Below are 12,350 nucleotides of genomic sequence, written 5' to 3'. Positions count from 1 at the left end.
TTTATAAAAAAACCAAACCACACTTATGTATACTCCTATCCACTCTCCTGTCCCTGTCCTGCTGCTTTTGAGATTAAAGGGACAAAAGGATCGGGAAAGCAGCTCTGCTGTATGAACTTCCTATGGTTCTTCAGAGCAGAAGCGCCCTCTGACTGGTCTTCCGTGGTCTGCCAGCTGAGCCTGCTGTGGCTAGCCAAGCAAGGCTTATGGCAGCAGGCTTCCAGCTCTTCTCCCCGTCCCTACCTCCTAGCCCCACACCTGGTCTTTGCTCGATTGCGTTTTCCATCCTTTTAGACGCAGATATTTATGCAAGGGATTTTGCAGCGTTAGGCAATTATTCAAGCAGGCAATCAATGGGAAAACGCATTTACTGACTCTTGCATCACCCTCAAATGCTTACATCTCCAAGTAATTTAGTGCTGGCTTTCCAGTTTATCTGACCCGCTCTTTTATAGCTTGATCCCACTTATTCCACTCTGGGTCAATTCTCTATAGGTGCAAACATCCCTGTGCTTTAATCTGTGTAGAACCTGATACATGGAGTACATTTACGGAGCTTGTGGGTGCCCTTTACTGTTTGCGCTAACCTTGAGGAGATGTACTTCTTCCTCCCATGGATATTTGCTTCTATTTATTCTCTCTTTTACTGGAAAAGAATTTGGGCCCACCATCCTGTGTAGGGGTCTGGCGGAGCAGTTGCATAATCCTTTTCTATTCCCTTGTTTCCTCCTGTTCCTGCCCCCTCACTCCTCCCACGGTCCTGCTAATCCCGCTATTGTGTCGTGCCGTGTCCCACTTGTCTGGAGCGTTTCAGAGACATGCGCTGTACGCTGGGTGCATTTTTCCCAAGCCTGTGCTGGCGATACAGAAGAGAACTAACCACAAACTTCTCCTGTCCTCAATACAGAGAAATATGACGACCTTTGAGGGCGAAATATTATTTAATCTCTTTTGAGAGATGCAAGCACACTTTTAGGGTGCCACAGAAACACGTAGGCAGAGGCGCTGTGGGAATTCTTGTCAAATATTTTTCTTGTAAATTATTAACTACTGGGAAGAAAAATCAACTTCAGGAGCTTGGTTTTATTCTTAATTTGGCAGGTTTTTTGAGGCTTTCAGAATTGGTCATTCAGATGTTTGTCTAGTGGGTAACTGCCTTCTGTCCAGTGAAAAAATGTTGTACTATTGCAGTTATTATTATTATTATTATTAATTCCTGTTCCCTGTTCTCCCCCGTAGAGTTTATTTGTGACCTCATTAACTTAGCCCTAAATGGGAGGAATGGTATCCGATCAATCTTAAATTTTAATTTACAGCTGCTGTGTTCTGACATGTTTTTGAAAAGTGGTTAATTATTAAAATTAAAGCCACCAGCTAATTATCTTAACGCTTCTGTTTTAACCAGAAACCAATTTTCATTTAATATGCTGGAATAAATTGAGATTTTTTTCCCCCCCCTCAATCTTAACATTTCTGTTCTGTGCTCCTGTCTGCTGAAGCAGAGAGACCTGCTTATGGGCCGTCTTATAAGTCGGTAATTAGATAAAAGAAACCTTTATATGGGAATGGACAGTCTCTTTTAAAAGTTTAAGAATATATATATATATATATATATATATATATATATATATATATCTCCCAACAGATGGAGTCAGTGTTTGGTCAGAACATATATACTCACTGTAGAATTATAATAATGAAAGAAAAATCCATTTTCAAAGATTGAAAACTGTCAGAAATGCCATCCCATTTTCACATTGCTCTTGTGTTCAACTGTATAGCAGCTAGCACACAGGAAGAATTTCATACATAGCACCAAAATATAAAAAATTGATCCCCAGATTTGACTGTCCAGATCACTTTTTATTTTCATAATGGGTTTATTCTGCTTGCTCATGGAAGCAGCCAATAATACAGGAAAATTCTGCATAGAGCCCCTCAGACACTGAAAGATGCACTGTGGGGTTTTTTTTTGTTGTTCATTTGTTTGTTTTCAAACTTCCAGGTAAATATATTAGTTTAGAAAAGAAATAGAATTAGAAAAGAAATAGTTGTCAAGCCAGTAGATCAGTATGTTTTAAATATTGCCCTGTGAAATATCCTTAGTTTTAAGACTTGAAGATGCAAATCTCCCCTCCTATCCAGCTGTTGATACACGTGTGTGCATATGTATTTTTGCTGAAATGTAGATATAACAGATGGCTTGTAATGTTAGATTCAGTCACAGCTGTTACAATATTAGCATTCATTTTACAGATAGGTTTTGTTTGGTATTCAGAATTAATTTGATAGTATGAATTCAACAGATGATGCTCTTACTTCAGTTTGCATCATGTTATTTATGTAGATGGTTGTACTGGATCTGTATGATGCTTTGCTTCTTTCCAAGCTGTATGAACAAAAACCTTGACTCTTCTGTTGTTAGAGAGGCAATGTTTTATTACCCTCGCATTCCTTTTGATTTTCAATCTGGACAACAAATATTAGGCAGGGTCAAGAAAAGTTCCAATATTCAGCTAGACATCTGTAAATTCATCTGGCACAACTAGTTTTGTTTTTTACGTAAGAATGCAATTATGAATCAACAAACGGTCTCATGGTGTTTATTCAAAGATTGTTACTTGAAATCATTAGGTTAGATTCATTGCGGGCTTTCATGAGAGCAAAATCAAGTAATTAAACCTTAATTTCTATGTACAAATAGATGTTGATCATAATGCGGCCAGGTAAGACATGAGAGTTTTGGAATAGTAATTCGTGCTGTCAGAACTCTATCTGATGTTCCCAGCTCAAACAGTAGAATTATTTATGATGATGACTGAATCTGCCACTGAATTCCTGTATCTTAAAACAGATGTTTTGGCTACTTAGAGAATATAGTTTGAGAATTTTCACAGCAGACTGACTGCCAGGAGAGTAGCGAAGAGCTTCCTGAATTTACTTGTGTTTCTCTCTCACAGCCTTTTGGCTGCCAAAGGTTTTGCCTCTGGGTTTTAACAGCATTGATGCATGTTTTTTGACATGGCAAGAAGTCTCTGTCTTCTGTCTGCTGCGTTGTAGGGCTAACGCTGTACAACTGAGCGTTTGCCTTAGATATGCCCTTGCAATATTTCATGGGTCCAGCTGGACTCAGGACAGTTGAACTCTGTTATATTTTAGACGGTTGTCCTAAGCAGCACGGTTTAGGGTTTAATGATAACTAGCTGGTAGGTCAGCTCAGCTGCGTCCTGCTCCTCTTCCTCCAGTGACATGTCCCTTCTCCCCCTCCTGCACTGGCACTGGGGTTTGCCCAAACCTATCCTAAGCTTGTTAATGTAGCAAAACACTAACCTTAGAAAAAATGAACAGGTCAGCCTAGACATATTATAAAGCTGTATCCTGAGCCTACAGGAAGAATATTTAGATGCTACCACTTCAGAGTCTCAGCATTCAGGATCTCATCCTGACACTTTACACTACTAATGTTTCAAAGACAGCACGTGTGGCTGCGAGGCGAGTTTAACGGTCAGCTTAAACCAATCTTAAACCAAGGCCAGCGCGAAAGAGGCTGGTGGCAGGAGAGAGGGCAGGGGTTGGTGAACTTAGGCCCATTGTGAAACTGCACCTTGAAGTTCCTTAAATGACAAGTATCGTGTGTCCTCATTTCACAGCCGTATAGGAGAGTGATGATGACAACGGCGCAGCGCACATTAGCTTTGGAGGGAGTCGGCGCGCTGTAGGTTCCCTTGATTAGTCTGTCAAAGCCCTTTGGCCTGAATGCCAGAATAAAGAAAACAGGAGTCCTCTTGCATCCTCATCCTGGTGGAAAATATGTTAAGCTTGTAGACTGCATGGGCTTGTAACATTGAGCTCTGTTAGCTGTTCTGCTGTGTTAGCCATGTGAGAAAGCACTGTTAGCAAAGCCAGACGTGAAACAGTAAAAGCCATCAAGCCTGTGAGAGATTTAAGAAACTTGTGTTGAATGGAAGAAGCATTGAGAGTTGCTCACGTTGTATCTTAAAAATCCAGCTTGACTAATTCTATTCTGCAGGGTATGTTGTCGGTGATGTGGCAGACGCTATGTCATTCTGTATGTTGATGACAGTAAAAATGAAAAGGTGATTGGTGATTGGTGATTGGTGAAAAATCTGACTGGTGATTTTGAAGCTTGGCAGTGTCTTATTCATATCTTTCCTCCTGTTTGCTATTTTTAGAAAATCCCTTTTTTATAAGCTCTGAAGAACTTGATCTAGCTACTGACACAATTCTGTACTCCCAAGTTAATGCCAAATCTTCTAACAAATCTTCATACCAAATGTTTTTCTTCCTTCACTCAGCAAGATGAATTTTTGAGCACTGTGCCAACCGTGAATTGTTTATACTCTTCACTCCTGTTATCCTTCAAGGAGACGGACCTCCCTTGAGTTGGCAGAAATAGTCTGAGAGTCCCTGACATGCAGTGAGTCTGCTGTGGTAGAGCTGAAGGAAAGAAAAGGTGGTTATCACTAAAACCCCGCTTCTCATACTGGATATCTTTCCCCTTCCCACAGTGACAACAGCATTGGAGTGGTGTTCTGCAGACATCAAAGCACTGGGTACACTCAGTTCATACTTGGAAGGTTGTTTTTGCAACCACAGGATATAGAAATGTGTTATTTAAATGAAAGTTTTGATTCTATCAAGACTTACAGCTCTGGCCCAACAGTCTCTTGCTTGTCTAGGCAAGTGTGCTTTTCTCAGTCCTAAACTTAACCCTGTCTAAACTGCTGGCCGATGGGCTGTATATTTATTTCTCTGTGATACTTTGGAATTCTCCCAAGCCCATTGCAGCTTGTGCATGGAAGGGAAAGAGCAAGTCCAAGCAGTCTCAGCTGTCTTATAAAAACTAACACTTCTTGCAAATGGAAGTTGTTCCCAGAACTACCCATCTGCGTTCATTAGTTCCTAAAACATAAAGATCACATTTAGTAAAAGTGCAAATTGACAGATGGATGCCATCTTTTCAGTGTCTTCCGTAAGAACTTAACATTTTTAAATTAAGCAGGGTACCTCTTTTAAGAACAGGAAAAAAGAACAGATGGCTTTGAGTTTTAGTCATACAGACAGAGACTAATGTCACTTGCTGTCTTTTAACTACTTTCATCTTTATCCTACTTTTTTTCCCCCCACAGTTGAGAAATTAACCTCAGCTGTCTGTTTACAGCTGGAGACCAGAGAGCTTAGGATGGTTTGTGTGATTGCTGCCCTTTCACAAGTAAGCCAGGTAAAATAGCTGGGCTTAGGTTTTAAAGTGAATAACAGGATGATTATCTGGTTCAACTTCTAACATGAGAAAAATATAATTTAAAAATCACACTAATTACTTGGCATTTTTTATTGTTGGAATGACTTAATATCTATTTAAATATGGCCATACATTTTCAGTTCCAAGTTAAAGCAATATTAATTTTTTTACTTCCCAGTCTCTAAAGTAGTACGGTGTCAATGCAATCCTCATTGCAAGCACAGTTTTCCCAGCTAACATCAAATCATGAGACATGGAATATCAGAAGGCCACAGTTTGGATCATAAGGGTTCACAGTGAAAATGTGAGAATAGCCTTTTCCCATGCTGAAAAGGAAAACTAAACAAGTGGCCACAACTGTGACCCCATTTTGCTTTTCATATCTGTATCACGTGCAAAGCCTGAAAAAGCAGTATACTTAAGTTTGTCCAGACAAGAAAGTTAATGGTGAGGTAAGGTTTGAATTTACATTATGCTAAGTGTTCCGCACTAAATTTGTTTTGGCACTGTGCGTTAAAAGTAAGCTTTGGCAAATTAACTAATTGCCCTTTGAAAATGGAATAAAGTGTCTGTGCAATAAAGCTGCGCTTCTGTGATCCCTTTAAGCTGAGCAAGCGTGCAGTGTTTCCAGAAGGAATGGGTTTACTCTTACGCACCCGGCTGTGTGTGTTTCTGGCCCTTCCCGCATCCATCACTGACATGGAAACGTGGCATGGTCTGGCTCAAGGCTAAACTGAGTGAAAATAAGTAGTCATCTGTCACATCTTGCTATATTTGTTGTACTTGGTGCCCCAGCTCGCTGCTCTTTGCAAACCACTAGCTCTGCTGTGCCGTGTTGAGCGGTCCCTAACCTTTAGGAAAAATCAGTTAGGCTAACTCAGGACTCTCGAGTACAGTCTCATTTGAAGTTAGTATCAGCAGTCCGAGTACTGCAGCAGTTGTCCAGCTCACAGTATTAACTTAAATCACCATTAATTTTAGGTTAAGTTTGTGTACCAGCATGACTGTGGGATACAGGCTCCAGCAAAGAGATGGGCAGCTGGGACAGTGACTTCTCAACGAAGCTCGGCAGGATTCAGAGGAGGGTGCAGGTCAGAGCCAGCAGATAACTAGTTTCCGCTGTCTCAAGTCTTGTCTTTCAGGCAAGACTCTGCTTGCAAGAGGCTCTAGAGAGCATTCAGGCGAACTGCTTTGCTGTCAGAGCTGCGAGGGCAGCTCCCCAAATGAGAAGAACTACAGTTATTAAAAGCAGGAGGCAGCAACATGTTCAGTCTAACTGGTGGTTGTCTGAAGGGTTAAATCTGCCTGCAGCTTCTGAGGTTCTCACGGGGAGGGGGCCTGGAAAGCCTTATTGCCCCTGCACCTTGATATACAACTCAAGAATCTTCCTAACGAATAACAAGCTAAATTCAAACGTAGGGCAACGCAGCAGAAGGAGCAGATCATGTGGCTGCCCTGAGACAGGCTACGGCCCGAGGCCGTTGCTTCCACGGAGAATTGTAGCAGTAATTGATAGTCACAGCATGGGCCTGAGGGAAGAAAACTTCCCTCCTTCTTTTTGTGAGTTTATGAGAACGCTCCCTATCTAGTTTTCTTTTAAGAAAAATAAATATATGAATGACCAGAATAGTGAAAGCTTGCCAAATCATGTTTGCTTAAATTTTGCTATAATGTCACTTCCCAAATAACAGCCAGCCGAGTGACCACTGCTGTGTAACATAAAAGGCAGAATTTGGTTTCTTATCTCTCAGGAATAGATGAAGTCTGAAATTGTAACAAAGTTCCACAGAGTTGTTATAGTTATTGCTCTTGTTTTGTAAGCAAAAGTGAGAATTTGTTTTTAAAAAAATGTATTTGGGGAAAAGAAACCCCCCACATCATTCTGTCTCTCCTTTTTCCTTCATCCCCTCCTGGAAAAAAAAGCAACAAAACAAATGCCAGCAGGACGCTTCTGCTGTCTGTTAGAACATGGACATTAAAACATTTCCCAGGGTTTGTCTTTTCAGGAGATGGGAGAGAAGGCACTAGGGCCACACTGCTGGGAATCAGGAAACTTCTTAAAGCAACTCCGCTACCAGCAAAGAAAATATTGAGGAAGAGGGAAAGAAGAGATCGATACGACTGCGGCAAGCTGGGCTGCTCTGCAAAAAGCAGCGATGTGCGATTGTGGCGTGTTGTTTAATGCACGCCGCCTACGCGGCGAAGCAGAGGAGGGACAGCGGTGGGGCGCAGGGGCCAGCGTGCCCCGGCTTAGCCCGGAAAAAGGCGCGTTCGTAATGCTGTTGTGATCGCTGCAGCTCTGAAGGGATTGGTATGAGCAGGAGGATTTTTCCCAGAGGCAGAGGAGCCTCTGGGTGTACAGGTTTAGATACATCGTTCAGTTATGTGATCTGGCGTATTTCAAATACTGAAGTACCTTCAGGGGCAATGCGGAAGGTTGCATAACTTGTGCGTTGGTGTTTATCTCTTCTTAAGCATGCACGTCCTCCCATTTTTGGATTTCCTAGGAATCAGCCTGAATTATTGAAGTCAATCTGATTATCATATCTTCTCTTGTCCTTTTACTTTTTTCTCCTTGTGTTGAGTTGTTCAATAGGCATTTCTCAAAAGCATGTGCCATTTGAACAGAAAGCCTTTTGTTACGCACCAGAGTGGAATAGGGCTAAATGTCATAGTTTGCACTGCTTCCTTGGGCATGACTATAAACAAGTCTCTTAATCTCCGTGGATTTATTTATTTATTTATTTATTTATTTTTTAATCAAAGACATTTTAAGAGAGACATGGCACTACTGGAGCAAGCCCAGTGAAAGGCTACAAAGATGATTAGGGGACTGGAGCATCTCCCTTACGAGGAAAGGCTGAGAGAGCTTGGCCTGTTCAGCCTGGAGAAGAGAAGGCTGAGAGGAGATCTTATTAACATATACAGATATCTAAAGGGAGGGTGTCAAGAGGATGGAGCCAGACTCTTCTCAGTGGAGCCCAGCAACAGGACGTGAGGCAACAGGCACAAACTGAAACACAGACAATTCCATCTGAACATGAAGAAAAACTTCTTCACTGTGAGGGTGACTGAGCACTGGAGCAGGTTGCCCAGAGAGGTTGTGGAGTCTCCTTCCTTGGAGATATTCAAAACGCGCCTGGACGCGATCCTGTGCAATGTGCTGTAGGTGACCCTGCTTGATCAGGGGGGTTGGACTAGATGCTCTGTGGAGGTCCCTTCCAACCTCAACCATTCTGTGATTCTGTAATAGTTTACAACATACTAGATGGACGTGACTTTTAATTTTAGTAGTTGCAAAGGAGGACTAAGTTAATTTTAGAGATAGGGTGCTTACAGACTGAGCTGCTTACAGGCACACATGAATGCTGCTAGCTGTTCCTGGTTGAAAGCAAGCAAGTTTCTCTGTTTCACAAGAGTAGTGGTTGTAGGGGTTTTTTTCTTTTTTTTTCTGTTGTCTAGCATTGCCACTACGTGATTTTAAAATAAACTGATTTTATATAATTTAAAACAGAGTTTTTGTCTCTGCAGTTGCTATTTCAAGAGACAGAATGGTGTGAGAGAGGCCAGGAGTTGCCGAGAAACAGAACAGCCAGCTCTAGTGAACCAGCCCTATTAAATTACACCTACTTAAGTGTGTTTGTCTAGTGGTGTTTGGGTTGAGTATGTCTGCACTGTCTTTTGAGGGGTATGCTGAGGCCATACTCAAAATCAGACTTGTTTTCTGCGGTAAGTCTAGCTAATTTTTTTAAGTGTAGCTCAGATGTGCCCTCCAGGGCACCAAGGGTCTTTGTCAGTGAAGATTCAGAAACCTGAACAGGAGGCATCTAGTGTTACTTAGATGTTTCAGCGTCTCCAGCCAAGCTGCCAGCAGCCATGCAAGAAGGGAGCAGGTCTCTGCAGAGATCCCATCTCGTATCTGCCTGACCCTTCAGAGGACAGATCTTGTGCCAGTTCTTCCAGGCCCGTGTGCAAGTCTTGGAAAACCAATGGCACTAAGGGGGCATTAGAAGCCCCCATTTTGGCAGCCAACTCGCATGCGTTTGAGCGCTCAGTAACTTAGCCCTCAGGCTAGGAGTACGGAGTACTCTTTTGGACCCTGTAGCCTTGACAAAGAGTCTCCAAGAGAGTCTCCATCTGCATCCTCGTTTTTGGACGCTTCCTGCTTAGTTCCGGTATTCCCTCAGACACCGTTGCCCAGTGTCCTTTGGAACTGGTTGAAAGGCAGTGGAGCAACGGGGCCATTGCAAGTCACCTGCCCATCAGCAGGGTACGAGGAACTGTTGTTTTCTTTGTGTTCCCTTGAACCTGCTTCGCTGCTCTTCCTTTGCCCTGCAGCGGCCCTGTCCTGGAGCTGCGTTTGCACAGCTTGCTTATGTGCACACCTTGAGGTAATCTGGGATCCTGCTAGATGATACAGCTTCATGGACGTGAACCAAAACCGGGATGTTACAGTTAATTGTAGTGAAGGTGAAGTAGCAAGAAAAGAGAAATTTCTAAAATGAGTTTTTGGGGTTTTGTTTTTTACTAATGGAAGGCATGTCAGGGAAGAGGGGTAGAGCCAGAACGTGAAATTTCACTGTGGATACCTGCAAGACTGCAGCGGCTGGAGACAAAGTTTGAAGGGGCAGGTTGGCCAGTAGTTCTTTGTCATAAAGATTTACCTTCATTTTCTTATTTTCAAGGTTCTTTGAAAAGAAGGAAAGTTAAATAGTTTCCAAAATAAAAGCAGAATTTTCCCTTTAGTCTTGTCTTTCCAACAAATAAAGACTCTTACCTTATGCTTTGCCAATCACATCAGGTGTCATAACTCTCTTGAAACAATTTCTTGGACACTTGTTTTCAAACCATAGTCTTATTTATGTTGTAGGCGCTATCTATTTAAAAATAAAAATCTATATACTTCTGAAGTAAATGTTCTACCAAGTAGAAAAGGTGTTCTTTGAGTAACAGTGAGCTTGTAAACATAAATACTTTTTCAACTGTTACTTCCTTCTTCACTGTCAATAACCCTGAAGGCTCTTCATTGCCCTTTGTGTAAGTTATTGCGAAATTGCACGGCGCTGTTGTCACGTGACAACATTTGCAGAAATGTGTAGCAAACACCAAACGTGGTTATTTTGCCCATAACTTTTTTTCAAGCTTTGATTTCCCAGTGCTTTATCTTGGCTGGTATAAAATTGGCGTGCTTAAATGTGGCTTCACTGTAATTACAGCTCTGTTCTGGAAGCCAGGAAGATTTACATCCGTTTGAGAATTTATAGAACAGCAGTGACAGCATGTATGTTGGGACTCTTTTCTATCTACGAATATACTCTGATAAACCTGAGATTTTGACTGATGAATCTCTGCAATTGGACAAGATGATATGGGAAGAATGAAATGGAAAATGTCCTGTGTTTGCACTTTGCAGAAACAATCAAAATCAGAAATCCAGCTCTGCTAAAGAAATTCCAGAAATGGAGAGATGATTTAGAATTTTGATGTAGTGAGCTGAAAATAATATTTAAAAAGTCACAGTATGTGTCTTTTCTGTGCTCTGAAGGCATCTGACGTTATTGAACATTTCTCAGATTGTAATCTCATCAGTAGAATGCAAGTCTGCATATTATTGCACTAAATAAGCAGCTAGTAATTCATGATGTGTCTGTCATTTAAACAAGCAGTAACAGGAAGCAAGTCTATATGGCTTTTATTGGAGAGTGTGAATCTAAGCCAGAATCCTCAGAGGTGTTTAGATGTCTAATTCCCATTGATATTAATGCAAATCAAGTACGTAAATCTCCCTTGTGAATCTGTGTCGTTGTCCCCAGGCTTCTTGATTGCCCGTCTTCCTAAAATGCCTAAGTGCTGTATTGTGATGATCACAACTTCTTCCAGCAGGCAAAGTTCAAAAAGGAAGGTTGAACTCATGATTGTAAAAGTCCTAGGGGAAAGTCATAGGACAAATTATGGCTTCCTGCTGAAGTAGTCTTTAAAGCTGCTGTTTGAAGCTATTGAATTCTCCCTTTTCTTTTCTAGCCGTTTCATCCTATGGTGAATTTGGAATGCTCCAGAGACTTTCGACCGTTTTTGTGCGCCCTCTATGCCCCCGTGTGCATGGAGTACGGCCGCGTCACTCTCCCGTGTCGCAGACTTTGTCAGAGGGCGTACAGCGAGTGCTCCAAGCTCATGGAGATGTTTGGGGTCTCTTGGCCTGAGGATATGGAGTGTACCAGGTGCGCAAATTGTTTTTTCCGAATCCCAGTATAAAATTTTAATACATTCTAGGATGTTTTATGATCTGAAACAGATACTTTAAATGTGTTCCATTACAAATGCCCTTATTTTCCCTTCTGTTTGTGTAAAAGCCTGTTTCCTGGGGAGGAAACTGAGTTCATATTTCTGTCATCTGCCCAAAAGATAAATTGAAAATTTCTATAGGCAATTACTGTAAACTGAGCATGCATATTATTAAATGAATGAATATACCAGTCTACTTTTCATGGTCTTTGTCCTTTACACTGACCTGTTTTTGTCTGGTATATCAAAGTACAATATGTGATATTGCTCTAAATTTCTCTGAGGCATGCGAAATTACTTTTGCCAGAGATTAGTAATCTCTTTTTCTATAGGGGTGCTGGCTGTTTTTGGTGAGAATATGAATCTCAAAGCTGTGTTCTTAGAGCGTCTACCATTTGTTGAGATTGTATACAAACAGTAGTTTTCAGCTTTACATTAAACAGATAACTTTACAGCAAAGTATTAGATGATGATCCACTCTATTTGAAACAGAAAGTACATGAAATTGGAAACAACATCTTTATGTTTTATTTGTAAGTGACTGCAATAGCTAATAAAATTCAGAAGCACAAACAGGAAGAAATAGTCTCCCTTGCAGCTGGAGAGGAGAGAATGAAAAACAATTAAAACTCCTCTTTGTAAAAGACTAAGTCAGAGGAGGCCTCCAGTCCCTGATAATCTGGATCAAAGATCAATCTAACTCCGTACTCCAGACACATGCCTGGGCCCTTTAGGGCCTTCCGTCTCCTTATTAAGGCCATGTCAGTAGTGAAATTTCAAAAACAGAACTAAAACTAGCAAAACT

At 41.4% G+C, this 12,350-nt stretch overlaps 1 protein-coding gene across 3 annotated transcripts in view; it reads left to right on the top strand.

Moving 5' to 3' along the window:
- Positions 1-12,350, top strand: part of FZD3 (frizzled class receptor 3) — a 60,561-nt gene that overhangs the window by 19,213 nt on the left and 28,998 nt on the right. For 2 of the 3 annotated variants that reach the window (XM_067294449.1, XM_067294450.1), the window contains exon 3: positions 11,285-11,481. In XM_067294449.1, coding sequence (XP_067150550.1) covers positions 11,285-11,481 — 197 coding nt within the window. Of the gene's footprint in view, positions 1-10,967; positions 11,036-11,284; positions 11,482-12,350 lie in introns of those variants that run through there. The other variant, XM_067294451.1, reaches the window with a different exon arrangement.

Source organism: Apteryx mantelli, chromosome 3, assembly GCF_036417845.1.
Source record: "Apteryx mantelli isolate bAptMan1 chromosome 3, bAptMan1.hap1, whole genome shotgun sequence".
NCBI lineage: Eukaryota > Metazoa > Chordata > Aves > Apterygiformes > Apterygidae > Apteryx > Apteryx mantelli.
The sequence above is the reverse complement of the archived record's forward strand: the minus strand, read 5'-3'. Positions and strand labels throughout refer to the sequence as shown.